Here is an 18,849-nt window from a genome sequence, read left to right as displayed (position 1 = left end):
CTATGTCAGGTACAGGAAAGCTATCAAAATTAAGGCAGGAAAAACTTAAAGGACATGAGTAGTTTTTACCAATCTAGGAATATACAGCCTGATTCTTCTTTTAAAAAGACATGAGTGATTTTTTTTTTAACTATTACCTTATTTAGAGTGCATGTTCTTCACAGCAGAAACTATGTAGTCTTCTGTGCCTAGTACATTGCCAAGCACAATTATCAGAGTTTAATAAATAATTAAACTAGGTCTTGAGTAATCTTGTTACCCTGTCCACTGTCTCTCCTCGTCCACCCCTTTATTTTGTTGTTTCTTTCTTGTCTTATTGAGATTGTAAGCTCTTTAGGGCAGGGACAAAAGACTGTCTCACTCTGCTGTAAGGTGCCTGGCATCTGTTTGGACTCAGTAAAATAAATAAATGATTATAGATAAACTCACTTGAGTAATTCAAGATTTTCTAAACGATGATTTGTTGTTTGTTCATTTAACTTGTAAGTGTGTGTATGTATGTATGTATGTATGTATGTAAGACAACTGTGTAATCCCAGGGGCTTGCTGTTTTAGAGCCAGGGTCTGCTCCATTACACTGCAATGAATATGGTGTAACTCCATTGACTTCAGTGTATCTTTCTTCAAAGTAGTTATTCCAGAAGTACAGCAAAGTAACTGAGATCAGAATCTGTCTCTTAATGATTCCAACAAGAAGTGCACTCAAATATGTTTCAAGCAAAGATCAGAGGAGCAGTGTTATGCAAACTACCTCCTCCACACCACAGACTCGGAAATCTGGAAAGTCAGCAGAAAAAATAAAAGCTGTGGAAATCTTCTGTTCTGTTCTTTGGACTGCATCTCTTATTTTCCTGTCCTCATGTTATCAGTCTAAATAATATGGCTACTTTGTTTGTTTCCTTTATGTGCATGTATATTATAGAAATATACTGTCCTTTTTTAAGGAATGGCTGTATAAAGTCAAGTATCAAAATCCATATTCAGACATCTTATTTTTCTTTTCTCCTCTTACAGGCGATACGGATTGTGGTTCCGATTACGGAAGTTGTTAATCTGGTTGTTGGGAGTATACATAGCCATTCCGTTTCTAGTCAAACTTTGTCCTGCTATTCAGGTGAAGCTGGTCTTCTTAAATTTTGGTAAGTGCTCATGTCCTTTTTTCCTCTCTCTCTCTCTCTCTCTTTTTTTTTTTAATGAAGCTGATAACTTTTTTTTTGCCACAGTTGCTTTTTAAAATTTTTTAGCAAATCAGACACTGTATTTGTCTTCCTACTTGTATATGTTAGTCTGACAATTGCACCCATGTGTGACAAATGTGTATTGGTTCTCCCTGCTTTGTCCTGTGCCAAAAAGCTGGAAAAATCCTTTGGCCGTTGTACTTCAGCCAACTAAGGCGTAGGGTGTTGGCTGCTTTTTCATATGTGAGGCAGCTGTATTTTTGGTGTCCATCAAAATTCCATGGTGGGAACTGCCCAAAATAATTTGCAAATAAAAAAAAAACACTTCTGTGCATTAAGAAGCTCTGAATTTGTTTAACTGTTGTGATATTTGTTCCCCCATCCAGTTATGGTTTGTGAAGGATGTGCCTTTTTATAGGTTTTGTGAATTAGGAGGCAGGTAGCCTCTTCAAGTTTATGGCTTAAATGCTCATTGTGCGTAACAGTATGTTTTTATATAGATATAGCAGCCAAACTCCAATTAGCCTCTTAATCTGAAATGATCAAAGACTATACCTGTGGAAAAAGAAAACAAAATAGAATGTAATCTGTAAAGGGATTATTAAAGATGCAAATGGAGAGTATTCAGATGATCAAGATCCTATTTCAATTGAAAACAACTGAAATTGTTGACAGTGCATTAGTTTTCCAGACTGCAGTTCCTCACCCAAAAGCATTTTTAGGAAAATATACTGGCTGTAGCAGAAGAAACAGTGACTCGTCAGCAGCACATTTACACCATCACTTGCAAATACTACTGCATAGGATTTTCCATATTATCAGATCAGCAGTCTTAGTCTTGTATTGTCTCAAGCCTTATCTATGCTACAAATGCTTTGCCAGCATAGCCATACCACCAGAGCCCCCAGTGTAGATGCAGCTTATACTGACAAGGAGTTTCTGTTGGCCTAGTAACACTGCTTTCCAGAACAAGGTTAGTTGTGCTGACAGAAGCATTCTTCTGATAGCTGCATCGAGGCAGAGGATTTTGCCAGCATTGGCCTATGTGTGGGAATATGGGTGGGGAGGGGGTTGTTTCCTGACCACACCCACACCTCTGACTAGCACCTGTACTGACACAACTCTGCCCTAGACACACTAACTCCAGGTGCTTCAGAGAGAGGCACAAGAGACCTTGTAATGGGAAATTATGGAATACCTGTCTGAGGGGAACTTCTTCTGTCTATACAGTATTAGTCCTTTAAGTCACTCCTAACACAGTAGTTAGCATGTGTAAAGCAAAAAGAAGCATCAAACTATGTATAGATCTAGCATATCCTCCTGCTTAGCAAAAAGAAGCATCAAATTTAGTGTAAAGCATATATTTAGTTGCAAATTAACATGTTTTAATAGTTACCAGTGAATGACTATCTTTCTTTAGGAAAATGACTAAAAAGTACAAATGCAAAAAAAACCAAACCATAAGTTACTTAAATCAGGGTTTCCTAATTGCTGATTTAAATAGTGATTAGAATCAGTGATTTTAAGTCATTTTGATTTAAATCAGTCTACCTTGACAAAGATTGTGTATCACTTGATGATTACTTGTTCTGTTCATTCCCTCTGGGTTACCTGGCACTGGCCACTGTTGGAAGACAGGATACTGGGCTAGATGGATCTTTGGTCTGACCCAGCCTGGCCATTCTTATGTAAATATAAAAATTAAAAAACAATGCTTTTCCCAGTCTAATTTTTATATGTCTCAAGTTACAGGGCTTCCACTTGAAAGACTGCTCCCACTTTAATGGCTCTCCACCATGAGGCTAAATATCAGGAAAAGCTCCTTGAATTTCCTTTTTCCTCATTTCATCCCATTACTTCCAGTTATACCTGTTTTGTACCATTCTGAGCAATTCTTTTCCTTCCTCGATGCTTATACCTTCCCAGTACTTGTAGCCAGGTGCCCATTTTCACCTGCGACAAAATGTCTTTTTGGCACAACAGACAAATGTAAAATTATTCTCCAAACACGTTGCGGTTTTTTGGACAGGTTTTAGAGTTGCATTGCAATTAGCAGTGTTGACTCGCAAGAAAATAGAATTTAAAAGTTCAAGTTTCTGACCTTTCACTCTTTCCTTTGTGTTTCAGTAAGGGTTCCATATTTCATTGACTTGAAAAGGCCACAGGATCAAGGCTTAAACCACACATATAATTATTACCTTCAGCCAGAGGAGGATGTAACTATTGGAGTCTGGTATGTAAAATTATGCTCCCCCTGACATCCCTTAGCATGTCCTCTGTATCCTTAGTGTGGAGATAGTACTTTGGATCCCAGTGCAGAAACCCTGTCTCTCAACAACTGTCTTTCTAGTCAATGGTCATGACCATTGCTTACGCTCATCTATGCATGTGTGTATCTTTCTCAGGTTAGGGGCAGAGTTCATGCTAAAAGGTATGTAAATCTCTGGACCTCAACTGAACTAAGTTTTAGCAGCATGTAAAACACAAATAAATCATGAATGCAGGGAAGTTTTCTAATTTGGAAATTTGAAGGTGTTGCCCTGCATTGCTAGACAGGTCATGTCCCTGGACTGTGGAGGCGAGCTGATGAATTAGAGGTTTGCTCATCATCCATGTCTTCATGTTCTTCAGTTTTGTAAAATCATTGCAGTGGAATGTAGAAACAGAGGATCAGAGTATTCAGAGTGTGGGAGGAAAAATGTTCTCTAGAGAGTTGGGGAATGAAGAGGCTTTGCTCATATTCTAACCAGCACAAATCAGTATTGGTTTGGGTTTTTTTTTTTTTTTTTTTTTTTTTACTGAAATTCAGTTGTCACTTTAGTTCATGGAGAAGAATTTAAGGTGCTTAACTATAGGCAGCTTCTTGTGTTCTCAGTGCGTCATCTGAGGCTTACAGATGTTGTGACTGGTGCTGCATAAACTTTTTTTGAGCCGGTCAGCATTCAAGATGACTAGTGAGCTAGTTTTGAACATCTACCTTTACTGATAGCTTTCTATTCTCTCTCATTGCACTTGTTTTTTTTCTAATTTTTTATAACCATGAAGAAAGTTCCCTCTGTCTTAAAAAGAAGAGAGATCACTACAGAGTTAACAACGAGGAGTCCGGTGGCACCTTAAAGACTAGCAGATTTATTTGGACATAAGCTTTAGTGCATAAAAAACCCACTTCTTCAGATGCATGGAAAAGAAGTGGGTTTTTTACCCATGAAAGCTTATGCCCAAATAAATCTGTTAGTCTTTAAGGTGCCACCTGACTCCTCGTTGTTTTTGTGGATACAGAGTAACACGGCTACCCCTCTGATACTCACTACAGAGTTGAGATATATGTAAGAGTAGCAACCAGCTAAAGAAAGGTTAGGCAGCTCATGGAGGATGGGGTGAGGTGGGGCTAGTTTTTAGTGATCCACCCAGTGAAGTCAAATTGATGAATCCTGGGAGTCCGTTTGAGTTTGTATTGTAGTTTGTGTGTCATATCACTGATACAGTGACAGGATGGGGGTCTTTCAAACTTGAACTGATTGGAAGGAGTATCCTCTTCTGAATGGTGCAATAATAGCCTATAACATAAAATTCTTTATTTGTAATGAGGTCCACAGATCCATGACATTGCATAGTCTGAGCTGTGCATCCTTGCAGGTAGACCAAACCTGTCAATCAAAGATGGGGACATGTGGCTCCCCCTCTGAGAAACTGCCAGATTTTGTCTGCCTCTTCAGCTGCAGGCAGACCAGCTCCTTCCTTCTGCAGAGCAAATTTAAAGAAGAAAAAGAAGGGGGGAAAACATGGCTTAAAATCTCCAGGCAGTCAGGGTCTGCCTTTATTGGCAGAGAGGATTTTCTTTCTCCTTGGTAGCTGGGACTCTCTCTATACCCTTGCTCGCTCAGATGGAACGCAGCCTGGCAGGAAAGGCTGAGAGAGGAAATGAGACGCTGTCTTCTGCATCTTCCTTGCTGATTGAGGGCCTGCATGGAGGTCTGTGCCTGTTCTTGGAGACCCAGGCCTTTCTCAAATGCCCAGGCAGGGGCAGGGCTTCCTACCACCTCCCTTCCTCAGCAGGACAACTCCCTGCAAGCAGTGGCAGCACCTTCATGGCAAAATCCCCTGAGCCTGGCACAGTTGACAGCAAAACCTTCCAGGGAACAGCAAGTAGTGGCTCCCTCGTTCCCCCCCCACCGCCACAATGCTTGGGGAGTGTAGGTTGAAGCACTGTACCAAAGGGACAGGGAGGCTGTTCGTCCAGCCTCTGGAGCCTGCTCTCACAGCCATATCTGTTCACCGTGCAGCAGCTGTGCAGCCCTTCCCCTGCAACTGCTGTGGTGGCGGCAGGGAGCCAGGGAAAGAGAACCTGGTAAGGGGCCATTGGGGCTAACCCTTTCCTCCATTCCATAGCATGCCCCCCGCCGCCCAGCCCTGCCATGCCTCAGGGCTATTCCTTGCCATCAGCATACGTCTACCCCTATCTTTCAGTGCAGCAGATAACCAAGGACTCCCTTTGAATGTCCTCCTCTCCATGGGAGGGGAGGAGGAGGAGGGAGGATCAAGGGGCGGCCTTGTGTGGCAGTCTGAGATACCTCGCTCTTATGCCATATTGTTCTAGTTTTAAAAAAAAAAAGAAGTCAGAAGGCTTCAGAGCACTTGTCGACATCAAGTATCTCAAGAGAGCCGTACAATAAAGTCAGACTTCAAGACAGATGGATGGTACATTAGCGTCACATCAGTAGACGTCACATCTACTGATCTCCAGATCCCAATTCGACAATCTCTCAAATGCTTCCTAAGCTTTGCTGTCAGAACTCAACAGAAGAGTATGAGTCCTTGCCTTTGGTTTAGCAACTGTACTGTAAGAGTTTATAAAATTGCTAGTAATGTTAAAGTCAGCCTGGAAAGGACGGGGTTTATGTTCCCCCTTCCTGGGTGCCCACCTTGTCCAGGCCTCGCCTGGAGTCTGTCATGGGTGCCACCAAAGCAATAAGGATGCCGCAGAGCTCCAGCTTTGTGAAAGTGTCAGTTAAGGGTCTGAGTGTTCCTGGGCTCTGAGTGGGAACAGTCCTGGTCCTGTACAACGTTGCTTGTTGCAGGAAAGATAGGAGAAGTAGAGAAATCTTATGAAAACAGGGAGCCTCTCAAGGGAGTTCCCATTTATACGCTTTTGTTTCTTCTGTGAGTGGTGGTCTCCTGCATGGATATTCTTAGTGGGGCAGTGCTCACATGAGGCCACTGCAGAGCTTCCTCCTGTCCCTGCCTACACTATCGTGGCAAAGGTATCTCCACCCAGGAAGATTCTTGGGTCATTCACATGGGGTCAAGTTCTGGCCAAGTGATCTGGTCTAAACGGGAGAGCAAGCACAGCATAAACTTGCAAGAGCTCAGGGCAGTCCAATATGATCTCAGGGCTCCTCTCCCATAGCTGGACTTACCTCAAATCCTGATCAGGACAGACAACACCAGTCAGTCATGTCAGACATCAACAGACAAAAGGAACAAGGTCTACAGTCCTTCAAAGAGAAACACACTTCCTGATGACTTGGGCAAAGGAGAATCTGCAATCAACGTGCTCCCTTCACATCCAAGGCAGAATTGAACGTTACAGGTGACCTGGCTCTGTAGGCAGAAGTTAAATAATTCAGAATGGAAACTACACCCAGAGGTGTTTCATCTCCTGATAAAGAAATGTACACCTGGTTTATACTAGAAAATTAGGGTGGTTTAACTGCTTAAGTCAGGGGTGTTAAAAATCCACACCCCTGAATGGTGTTAAGCTCACCTAAGTCTCTGCGCAGACTGTGCTAAGTCAATGGAAAAATTCTTCCATTGACCTAAGTACTGGCTCTCAGGGAGATGGATTATCTCTGTTGATGGGAGAACCCTGCCATGAGAGTAGGTAGTGTCTACACTGAAACTCTACAGCGACAGATCTGCTTGCCTCCCACCTGAATTACAAGGTTTCCGTGTTGTTCTCTTGCTGGTGGGATCACAGAGCCAAGGCAACAAATGCCTTGTAGCGATGGCCAGAAGGGACTGATGTTTATCTCTCCTCCCCAGAGTGCTTCAGGAGAGAAGCAGCACTGGTAATTCTGGTAGCCCCATTTTGGCCGAGAGGCCTTGGTTCTCTGATCTCATTACATGATACAAAGTCCGCCCATCTGCTTTCCATCCATAAGGGATATGCTGTTGCAAGGGCCAGTCATGCATCAGGTTTTTTAACCTAACTGCCTGATTTTTGAACAGAGCCTCTTCAACGAAAGAGGTTATTAGCTTCCAGGAATAAATCTAATTCAGCAGATTCAAGAGCCTGGTTGAGCTTTAACCATTAGTGCTAGGAGCAGGATATCACCCCCCACATCTGCATTGGTGTGGCATATTCTCCGATTTCTTCAAAATGGACTCTGGTTAAGTCTGACAATTCAGACTTTCAAAGGCCAAGTTGCTGCTTTGTCTGCTATGCTTAGTGCAATAGACAAGTCGTGAATTCCATCTTACCCCAATGCCCAGCATTTCTTCTGAGAGCAGCATCTTTTCTACATCCTCTTGATGTGCATCAAGTTCTTCTGTGGGATCTTACCTGGTTCTCAGGATCACTACAGGCCCTTCATCTGAGCTGCTTGTGAAGGTGTCCCATTACTTTCTAACCATTAAAATGGCCTTTTCTGATGACAGCCATGTCTCATAGCAAGTTGAGTTAGGAGATGATTTTTGTGGAGCCTCAATACTGCACATTCCATAAGGCTAAAGTAGCACTCTGAACTGATCCTGTCTTCATACTAAAGATTAACCCCAGGCTCCATAGAGCACAAGAAATTATTCTTCCATCCATCCTTCTCTCCTGTTCGGTGATTACAGAAAAAACACTTAAATATTACTGTATCACATGGGATACAGATATTATAAATGAGATTAAAATAGCAGTGTAGAGACACCAGCCCAAGTTGGAATGTCAGACATTGCTATTTTTAGCCTTGTACCCAAACCAGGTCATGGACTCAGAGACTTGGTGCTGTGGGCTTTTCTTTGAAGTGATGACATACCCAGGGAGTGCTTAGTTTTTTTCCCGAGGCCATGGAAATGTCTCAACTGGCTCAGAGGTGGAGCTACGCCTCCCCAGCCACTGACAAGTTTGATCTGCCTCTAAGCTTGCATAGAGCAGAGGACCCAATATCATGGATCTGTCGACCTCATTATTCCAAAAAAGGAAATTTTGGGGCAAGACATGGATACATTTTCCTAACCTTTTTTCTTAAAGGAGAGCTTTGGTGAAGACTACTTTTAGAAGCCGAATCTTGAGCTTTCCCGAGCTAGATGGGAAAATCATAGCAGCTGGCCTGACTCTGCCTACTTGTATTGTAACCACTGAGCTATAATATAGTACAAATGGATTGAAAAGTACAGATCTGTAGCATGTAGTGTTTGCTATTTCAAAGGCTTAGTTGATATTTAAAATAATTTGTGCATTACATGTGTCTGGCTGCACTTGAGTCCTACTGAGGTAAATAAATCTCTGATCTAGAGTGTGGAAAGTTGAGTAACCAAGCCATATTAATTTTCTGTCTTCGTACCTAGGCACACCGTTCCTGCAGCCTTATGGAAGGATGCTCAAAGCAAAGGCCAGCCATGGTATGAGGACACTTTGGGATCCAACCATCCTGTAATCCTTTACTTGCACGGAAATGCAGGAACTAGGTAAGGAACAAGCATCAGTTATAAAGAGGGATAACATTTCTTCAATTGTATGTATTCTTGTTTACATTGGATTCCAAAATCGGGCCAGATAATGCCAGAGCAGTTTGTTTCTGTGGGTTAAAAAATAACACCTGTTTTTAAAAATGGAAATACTTTGGATTTAATAAGTGTGGGGAAGGGAGAACTGACTACGTTGGATTTACTGCTGGAATGAGTTGTCATCAGTTGCCTTTCCAATGCATTGTCTATCACACTCCTTCATCCAGAGGTCTGGGTATGAGAGGGACAGGATGAGTGTTCCATATGCTTCGCGGAGTGGCAAGAGGCTTTCGAACTTACTGGGTCAAGTGTGGGAGGGAAGGGAGCACTTATTTCCAGCATTGTCAAATGTCTGGCCACGTAAACTGCAGAATGAAAATAGCGGTGAGAAGTTGGCTATGCCACTTTGCTCATGTGCAGCCGAAACACGAATGCCAGATGCTGCCGTCAGTTCATTTTATAATTTCATGTTGAGGAAAGGAAAACAAAGGCAGAGAGAGCAGTTGTTGAGTTTGTGTAAGTTTTGTTATTGTGTTTATATTGGATATGTGTTTAGAGCATAGGATAGGAGCATTTTATAAATCCAGAATAACTGTAGATACCTTTTTGTGTGTGTGTAAATTCTCAGGGCTTTGTTCTGGGGTGCTAAAAACCATTAGTATGGTAGGACCTTACATCAGCGGTTTCCGCAGACATCAGCATGTGTGGGCAAGCTTACCATCCTATCTCTGTGTCTGTCCCCTTTTCCTTACCAATCTGTATATTCCAAAGTACGGTGACCAGATGTCCTGATTTTATAGGGACAGTCCTCATATTTGGGGCTTTTTCTTTTTAGGCTCCTATTACCTCCCACCCCCTTGTCCTGATTTTTCACACTTGCTATATGGTCACCCTATTCCAGGGGTTCCCAAACTGGGGGTCGGGACCCCATGGGGGTTGCGAGGTTATTACATGGGGCGTCGCAAGCTGTCAGCCTCCACCCCAAACCCTGTATTGCATCCAGCATTTATAATGGTGTTAAATTAAAAACACTTTTTAATATATTTATAAGGGGGAGGTCGCACTCAGAGGCTTGCTATTTGAAGGGGGTCACCAGTACAAAAGTTTGAGAACCACTGCCCTATTCCAAAGAGTATTGGCACATTTCAGAGTTCATTAACACCCATGTTCTTTTGAAGCCAACATCCATTTTAGAGAGTGTCTACGCTACAGGGAATGCAATAGTTAGGTAAGGTATTTAAAATGTATATTTGTAGAATACCAGCATTTGTCCATATTTAATTAGAGACCTGGAGAAAAAAGTACAACTCTGAAGATATGTGCCTTTGGAATCTTAAACACTAATGTCTTTTCCTCCTCTTTCCCTAAATTTCCCTTCACAGAGGAGGGGATCACCGTGTGGAACTTTACAAGGTAAGTGACTCCATGCGTCCTCCAAACTGTTGCATTACACAGATTGAGCAAATAAAAGCTCATCACAAAATATCCTGGCCTTATTGTACTTTTATAGAAAACGAATTAGTTCTACAAGCCTGTGAGTATTATCTCCTGGATTTCTAGATTATATCTTTCCCTTTATAATTGGTATCAGAGTGCTGGTGCCTGTAAAACGATCCGATTGCCATGCTGCTTATCCTGTGAAATTCCCTTTAGCAAAGCCGCCTTAATTCAAGTCATTTATCCAGCGCAATTTGGCAACTCAAAAGAGGCAGATGACTGTTTGTTTCTTTTCCTCCAAAACAAAGAGCAACTGAGTTTCGGCAACATGGCACCTAGTGTTTAAAGAGAACGTAATGAAAATATCATCTCGATTTTTAGTTTCCTGGGAACCACTGCATTCTGTAAGACATTTTCCATTTGCCCAAATGGACAAATTAGCTTTGTAGTTATTGTATACACGAGCAAGAAGAGCAGGCAATGTCTGTTTAAAAAACACACCACAACTGCTGAAATAAATGGAGCCTGTGCGTAGTCTAGTGGATATAGCAGAGGACTGAGTGTGCAGACACTTGGGTTCTAATCCTGGCTCTGCTGCTGCCTTGTGGCATGACCTTAGACAAGTCACTTAACCTGCCTGCCTCAGTCAGCTCATCTAATATATGTTGTAACAGCTGGACTCAAAAATTATACTTGGTCCATTTGCCAATGGTATGTAAAAAAGAAACCTCTGTAAGTCATGTAGCAGCAAACTCAAATTGGCTAGGTTCTGGCCCCTTTCTTTGGGGCTGCCTGTCGGTTCTGAGCATCAGTGGAGTTGCCCAGAGTCTGGAAAATACCAGAGCTCCTTAGAAAAGATGGAGCAGTTCAGGTAGTTTTCCCTAACTTCCCTTGCCCAGATCACAAATTTCTGAGCAACTTGGTATGTCTTGCAGGTTGCAGCAATGAGATCAAGATAACGTCACTCTGCTGCATGGAAAATAGATGAGCATCAGATGTTCAGGGGTGATTATTGTGGTGGGGTGTGAAGAAGATCACTAGAAAAATTGAGAAACAACAATGAGTAAGCTAGTGGAAGGAGAGAGAAATGGAGTGGAGCAGCCCTTCTCAGCGCCGGTAGTTGGGTGGTGGTGCCAGGGAAGAAGAAAATGCAAATCCTTAGACACGTACCTGCTAAGACCAATATGAAAGTTGGTGATGTGGGAGTGGAGACATACCTGCGATGTCCACTGACAGTGCTCTGTTGAAGTTGAGTTTCTGCCCCGCCCCTAAACGCACCCTGGTGTCTTGGCATAATAATTTCTAAAGCACTTCAGGGTTAGCTGATGAAAAGCACTGTATAGGCACATATATGATTATGGATTACACTGTTTAGGAATATAAAAGGGAACTCAGTTCCCTCACACACATCCAGCTTCAGAGACTGTCATCCCTATAGTCAAGGGTCCCCCTGCCACCAGTGGCAGCTGGGGGGGCCCTGCCGCTCATGGGGGTTGGGAGGGGCTCCTGCCAGCGGCAGCAGCTGCTGGAGTTCCTCTGCTGCCAGGGGTGGCTGAGGAGTGGGAGCTGGGGGGGGGGGAGGGATTCCCTGCCACCCTGCAGGTCTGGGGAGCTGTGGGGTCCCCCCGCTGCCTGTGGTGACTGGGGAGTTTGGGGGCCCGCACCGGCTGGTCAGTGGCAGAGGTCCCACGTCGGCTGGGCTGATGTGGTGCCCCAATGGCACTGAGGTCTCTGGAAATCACGGAATCAGTGACTTCCGCAACCTCTGTGACGAAATCGTAGCCTTATATGTAATTACTGTCACCCTGTTCTTTTGGTGACCTTTGTTGTGGTGTTGGAGAGCTGATCCAGGCTTCTTTGTTCTGCATATCACAGGCCTGTCCTGTTCACAGCAGTAATTGAAACAATGAGAGCATTGTGTCTTGGAACTACGTATTTATTGGACACAAGCACAAACAGTTGTAGGGAAGACATTGTCCTGTGTACCATCCAGGGGCATGACAGCAAAAAGGTTCTGTTTATAGTTCTTGAAAAATGTATAGAGCCAGCCTTTCCTTACCCGCTATCCCCCAGCGCACCACACTGAATGTGTCAGAGTAAATCAGTCTTGTAAACCTAATAGCCATGTGCCTGATGACTAGAACAGGCCACTCTTAGTTTCAAAGTATTCACACAAAGGAGTTGCCCTGATTGCTCCAATTTTCTTATGTAGACAAGACCTAAAAATGCCAAAATAGACTTTAGCCACTGTAGGTCCTTTAAAATGTTGTAAGTTGGTACAAAGTGATTAAGATCTGGAACTTTAACATCACTTTTGCTAAGGCATTTTAAAAACAAATTCCTTTGTTAATGTGGCAATTTTTTGCTTGTTTGCAACAGAATTTACAAGGGTCACCAGTGCTAAGACATAAATATAAATCTTCATGATAACAGACCAGTTTTCTGAACAATTTGTTTTAGATGAGACGTTTGTGCTTGTTAAAAACGTTCAAAACCTAAAACAGCCACTTTCGATCTATCATACATGTTAATGTCATTAAACATTCACAAGCATCCACAAAATATATTCCATGTATCAGCTGGGTAGGAACAGCTTGTACATTTGAATAATATAAATAAGGTAGCCTTTGTACTGTTTCACTGAAAAATCGAAAGGTTGGGGTGTGGGGTAGACAGCAGCAGAATTTTGAAATCCCTAATGGTAAAATAGTTCCAGAAGAGGCTGTAGCCGGAATGATATGTCTCCTTTTGGATTTTTGCTTGATTTTTCAGATTGCACTGATACAAACAAGGCAAGGTGTTGTCTATTGTTTTCCCAAACTTAAAGCTGGTGTTCATACAGATGAAAATAGTGCTTCCTTAAGACACTGTCACTTGTGCAAAATTATAAAGCCGAGTGAGTATTTACAGTCTCAAAGAAAAAATTCATGCTTCAAGGGAACATTTAGAAAAACTGTAAGGCTCTTGAGTGGTTCGTCTTGTAGTTTATTACTGGTGCTATACAAAAAGCGACCTTAAGGGTTCTGCTTCAAGCCATCACATCTGAAAGAGTGTGGAGTACTGATCAAAACCAGATGAGGGTAACAATGAAATGTTCAGACTCTTCTGGGAGCGCATGTAGAACAAAAAGCTCTGTGGAATGGTCTGTCTATTTTAGGTACTCCTATGACTCCCATTACCATAGCAGCCAAGCACCTAGCTGTCTTTAATGTGTTTATCCTCACAGCACCCCTATTGTCCCCATTGCGTAGATGGGGAACTGAGGCACAGAGGCTAAGTGACTTGCCGATGGGCACATTGAAGTTTAAGGCAGATCAAGGAATTGAACCCAAGTGTCATGAGTTCCAGGCCCCCACTCTGACCACAGGACCATTCTTCCTCTCTGCCTAAGGCTGGGGAAATAAGCAGAAACAAAATTACAATCTGAAATAATTGGATGTGTGCAAGCCCTTGCCTGGATCATTGCGTATTCCCTTCTTCTAGATGTTGGATCGTTGCCATAAATTAGAACACGTGCCGTGGAACAAAGCTCTCTGTTGCTGGGTGTGACGTTTAAGTGACAGTACAGCTGTTACTCTGTTTGTGGCTGTGTGTTAAATACTTTCTTTTTCTGTTTAGGTTCTAAGTTCCCTTGGTTACCATGTAGTCACATTTGATTATCGAGGTGAGTGTGTGTTTGTTTGTTAGGAAGCTGTGTTTGGCTCTCTCTGTCTTATCTGGACACTGCTAATTCTGATCTTACAGCTAACTGCTGTTTTTTACAGTTTCAGAAGCTGTTACCAGTTAGTTAGACATTTCTTGAATTTTCATTGAGTTCTTAAAATCTCAGTAGAATGTGTTACCTTCTTCAGTGTTTCTCTGATTTGTCTTTTCCTGTGTAGCACATAAACCATGAGATCTTACTACCTTTTCCCCTTCTCAAAGCATGTAATTATATGACCCGCATCACGATAGTATCTGAACGCCTCACAGTCCCAACATCCCTCTGAGGTACAGCAGTGCTATTATCTCCAGTTTATAGGTGTGAAACTGAGTCAGAGAGAGGCTATGTGATTTGCCTATAGTCACCCAGGAAGTCTGTGCAGAGCAGGTAATTGGACCCAAGTCTGCCCAGATCTAGGCTAGAGCCATAATCACTGAACCATCCTGAAACTCATGGATTGAATGGCCACTGCTGCAGCAATATATTCTCTGTATTTTTTAAGACAAAGTCTGAGCTATCTATAGGTTTCTTTACTACCCTCCCCAACTTTTGGCGTGCTTCCAGCAGACAAGTTTTGAAAGCAGTTCATTGGGAATGCCACCCACTGGCCGTGCAACAATTGGATGTCTGGAACTCTGCTCAGCAAAATGTACATTGCATCTACTGTTAGTAACGCAGGGAAGTCTATACGATTTCCACTGCTAACAAGTGGTACAGGGTATAGGCTGTTTTAGCTCAGTACTCTTTTCCTAAATTGCACAGGCTGAATGCTATCTTTTCTCCAGGCTTGATCTAGTAACGTGTTGCTGCCCTTTCAGAGCATTTCACACCTGCTGTTCAAGGAGAAAAGTCTTAAATATAAATTGTTTCCAAAAGCTCATAAAATTCTTTGTCATAATCTTTTAATTTTAACTCACAAAAGGACCAAGTGAACATCTTAGACTGGGTTGGTGTATAATGCTGCATTAGCTTGTTGAAAGATTTGACCCAAGCCATATATATAAATATGCTACTTACAGTCGGCCACAGATTATACTGGTGTTCTGATCTGTGAACCAATATCAAACGCCTGTTGAATAACAACCTCTTGTAGCTCAGCAGCGACTCTGTTGGACAAGGTCTCAGCAGAATCTACTGCACAGCTTGTACCCCCTCTCTTTAGAGATCAAGCATCCAAATGTTTTGAAAATTTGTTCCTTACTCTTGCTGGTGTGTTTTACCTCTGTATTTGGCACTGGTGTGCCTGCTGCTGCAATACTGTGTCCAGTTCTGGTGCCCACAATTTGAGAAGGATGTTGATGAATTGGAGAGAGTTCACAGAAGAGCCATGAGAATGATTAAAGGATTAGAAATCATGCTTTTTAGTAATGGACTCAAGGAGCTCAATTTATGTAGCTTAACAAAGAAAAGGTTAAGGGTGACTTGATCACAGTCTGTAAGTATCTAAATGGGGAACAAATATTGAATAATGGTCTCTTCAATCTAGCGGAGAAAGGTCTAACACGATTCAATGGCTGGAAGTTGAAGCTAGACAAATTGAGTGGAAATGAGGCATACATTTTTAACAGTGAGAGTAAATTAATCATTGGAACAACTTACGAGGGGTCACGGTAAATTCTCCATCACTGACCATTTTAAAATCAAGTTTGGATGTTTTTCTAAAAGCTTTGCTCTAGGAATTATTTTGATGATGTTCTCTGGTCAGGAGGTCAGACTAGATGACCACAGTGGTCCCTTCTGGCCTTGGAATCTGAATCTGAGGAGAGGCATTTAAGACCTGAAAGTGGCCGCTCTGCATGCAAGAACTGGCCTATAGTGGAACCAGAAATGCAGGATACTGGAACATTCACTTCCAACAGGAGCACCAGTTCTTGCTTTCATTGTCTGCCAAACCTACAATCTGCCTGGCAGCTGACAGTAGCCAAGTTCTAACAGTAGAAGCTTGACTGAGACTTTAAGCAAGTAACGCTGAGACACTGTGCTGTGCCAGTCTTTTTTTTTTTTTTTTTTCCTTCCAGCTTTAGTTTGGCGTACGGGTACAATACAGCAAGCAAGAATATTCTCACGTTTCAAATGCCTTCACAGTTGTGGGCATGCAGCTTGTTGATGAAGGCATAAGAAATGCCTTATTTTGCTGGATGGCTTAAGTGTGACTTAAAATGTTTGTGTTTCAGGGTGGGGAGATTCTGTGGGCACTCCGTCAGAGAGAGGAATGACCTATGATGCACTCCATGTTTTTGACTGGATAAAAGCAAGAAGTGGAGACAATCCTGTCTATATATGGGGGCACTCCTTAGGCACAGGGTAAGCCTCCAATTCAGATGGCAGCTCTCTAGAATAATCAAAGTAGATCTATGTTGTTCTTTGACAAATGTAGTGTCATTTATGGATAGTGGCTATAATTATTTTGCTATGATTAAATTCAGATTCATTCTTTGCTCTTTTTAATTTAGGAAATGGGATAGTGAATAGAACTTGTATCCTAAAATTCCAGAGGGCTGGATTGGAAATTAGAAGGCAGTAAGATCAGCATTGCGTCATGTAATTAGAGAAATAATGGGCAGATCGTGGGGAAGAATCGTCACTGGTGTAAGCAGGCCCAGTTCCATGGATAGCAGTGGAGTTTCACCCCTTCATACCAGCGTGTTGAGTGTGTTTTTTTTTTTTTAAAGCCATACCCACTGGATTCCATCCTGTACACTCTTGAAAGGGTAAAATTTTGTGTAGCTGGAAAAGATATTTCTCAAACTATCTTACTGCACATGTGCATGATTTACAGATCAGCACTGGGGCAATTAAGCTGTTAAAATGGTAATTTCACGTGTAGAAAAGAAGTATGAAAAATTCTTTAAAAGCTAGATGCAGCAACAAAACTGACCGCATTGCCTTAATTGGCAGGATGCGGATTGTGAAGTCGTTTCAGACACGGTCTGGCTATTGGTTCATAGTAAAAAGTTTTGGAATCACTGACTTAATAAGGCAACCAAACCAACTGCTTTCTTTTGTCTTTTGTGACCACCATTGCATATATGCATCCTCCACCGTGGCGCCGGGACACTAACACTGGCCTGCGGGCAGGGGAGACCCTCAGGGGAGGGCGAGTTGGAGAGTGAGCCTGCCCTGCACTCACCCCTCAGCACGGCTCCTGTCCCACAGGCTGGGCCCGTCTCCGGGCGTTGTGACCCAGCGCATGGGGTTGCAGCAACACCCATGTTTGGCCTAGCCACCTCTCCATAAAGACAGAAGAGCAGCCAGGCCAAATGTGAATGAGTGGAGTTGTGACCCAATACTTAGGGTCACAGTGCCACTGAGGTTTGGTGCGACTGCTCCTCTGTCATGGGGAGGCCTGGCCAAACCTGAGGGGTGCTGCACCCCTGTGCACCAGACCATGATGCCCTTACCAGTGACCTGGGTCCAGCTGCACAGGACAGGAGCCACTTCTAAGGGGTGAGCGTGGGGCAGGCTCATTCTCTCACACCCTCCCCTGAGAGCTGGGCTGGGAGAAGCAGGTGTGCACCTAGGCCAGGGCCCAGTGATGGGTTAATCTGGCCCTGGGCATGGCAACCCATCTAGAACCTTCCTGTGTCCCACTTGTGGGTCAGGACCCACCATTTGGGAAACACTGTATTAAGCTGCCTGCAAATTTAACTTGTGGCACTTCGGAACTGAGTGAATTTCTGGAGAGAGCTGACTTTTGTTAACGACATTGCAAAGCTCTTCCCAGAATTGAAAGGAGGAATTACCCCACGGAAATGGGAACACTATGAGGATATGTGTTCCCAGATCTGTCACCATTGTAGACATTAGACTATCCTGCTTTGAGCAGGGGGTTGGACTAGATGACCTCCTGAGGTCCCTTTCAACCCTGATATTCTATGATTCTATCATAGTGTGTAGTTTATGATAGGCAAAGCCTGCAATGGAAGCACTGGGATATTTTATATTTACAAGAGAGAATAAGTGTCTGGTCTTAAAAGGGGAGGGGCAGGGAATTTTTTTCAAAACACCCTGCCAGAACCCTGCCCGTACAGTAGAATGTAGTTGTCACTTCAGATTTTTCTGCCTGTCTCTCTCCTGTCTTTGAAAATGTGCTGCCTTTAATTAATAAACAGCTGTATTTCTATAAATGATTGGCACGCTCAAATTGCCACCGGTTCTGTGTTGCTGGAATGCCTGCTGTTGCACAAATCATATGGGTAACAGTGAAGTGTGAATATTAAATGGTAAGTGTTTGTTTATCTGAAATTTGTAAGCTTCCATCTTCTCTCCCTCCACTCAACCCGCAGTCCTCCTTTAGGGCCTTGTCTGCACAGCTGAAAAAGGTGTGTGGTTTACCTTTTGGTAACTAATATGCATGAGCTGTCCCATGACAAAAACACAATGAAGACTAAGAGGTAAACTAGGTAAGGTCATGCCCAGTGCTTTTATAGCGGTGAAGACAAGGCCCAAGGTCTCAGCTTGCCTGATGAGCTGAAATTTGCAAGCTCTTGAGCTGTGCATCCCAGAGCACAGTTACGTATTCCAGAGTGAAAAGAAAAGGAGTACTTGTGGCACCTTAGAGACTAACAAATTTATCTGAGCATAAGCTTTTGTGAGCTACAGCTCACTTCATCGGATGCATCTTATGTCTGTATCTGTACGAGTTTTTTCATGAAGTTGATAGATTTCCACTCCATACGGCTAAATGCAGTGCCTTGCATAATGACAGGTTTCAGAGTAGCAGCCGTGTTAGTCTGTATTCGCAAAAAGAAAAGGAGTACTTGTGGCACCTTAGAGACTAACCAATTTATTTGAGCATAAGCTCAAGCATAAGAT

At 42.9% G+C, this 18,849-nt stretch overlaps 1 protein-coding gene across 1 annotated transcript in view; it reads left to right on the top strand.

Moving 5' to 3' along the window:
* The window catches only part of ABHD12 (abhydrolase domain containing 12, lysophospholipase), a 54,074-nt gene that overhangs the window by 20,719 nt on the left and 14,506 nt on the right, over positions 1-18,849 (top strand). Inside the window, exons 2-7 of the mRNA XM_074949859.1 lie at positions 1,015-1,139; positions 3,306-3,411; positions 8,736-8,855; positions 10,277-10,307; positions 13,950-13,995; positions 16,209-16,338. Of these exons, the coding sequence (XP_074805960.1) occupies positions 1,015-1,139; positions 3,306-3,411; positions 8,736-8,855; positions 10,277-10,307; positions 13,950-13,995; positions 16,209-16,338 (558 nt within the window). The remainder of the gene's footprint in view (positions 1-1,014; positions 1,140-3,305; positions 3,412-8,735; positions 8,856-10,276; positions 10,308-13,949; positions 13,996-16,208; positions 16,339-18,849) is intronic.

The sequence above is a fragment of the Natator depressus genome, chromosome 3, assembly GCF_965152275.1.
Source record: "Natator depressus isolate rNatDep1 chromosome 3, rNatDep2.hap1, whole genome shotgun sequence".
Classification (NCBI taxonomy): Eukaryota; Metazoa; Chordata; order Testudines; family Cheloniidae; genus Natator; species Natator depressus.
This window is presented reverse-complemented; position numbering and strand designations above follow the sequence as displayed.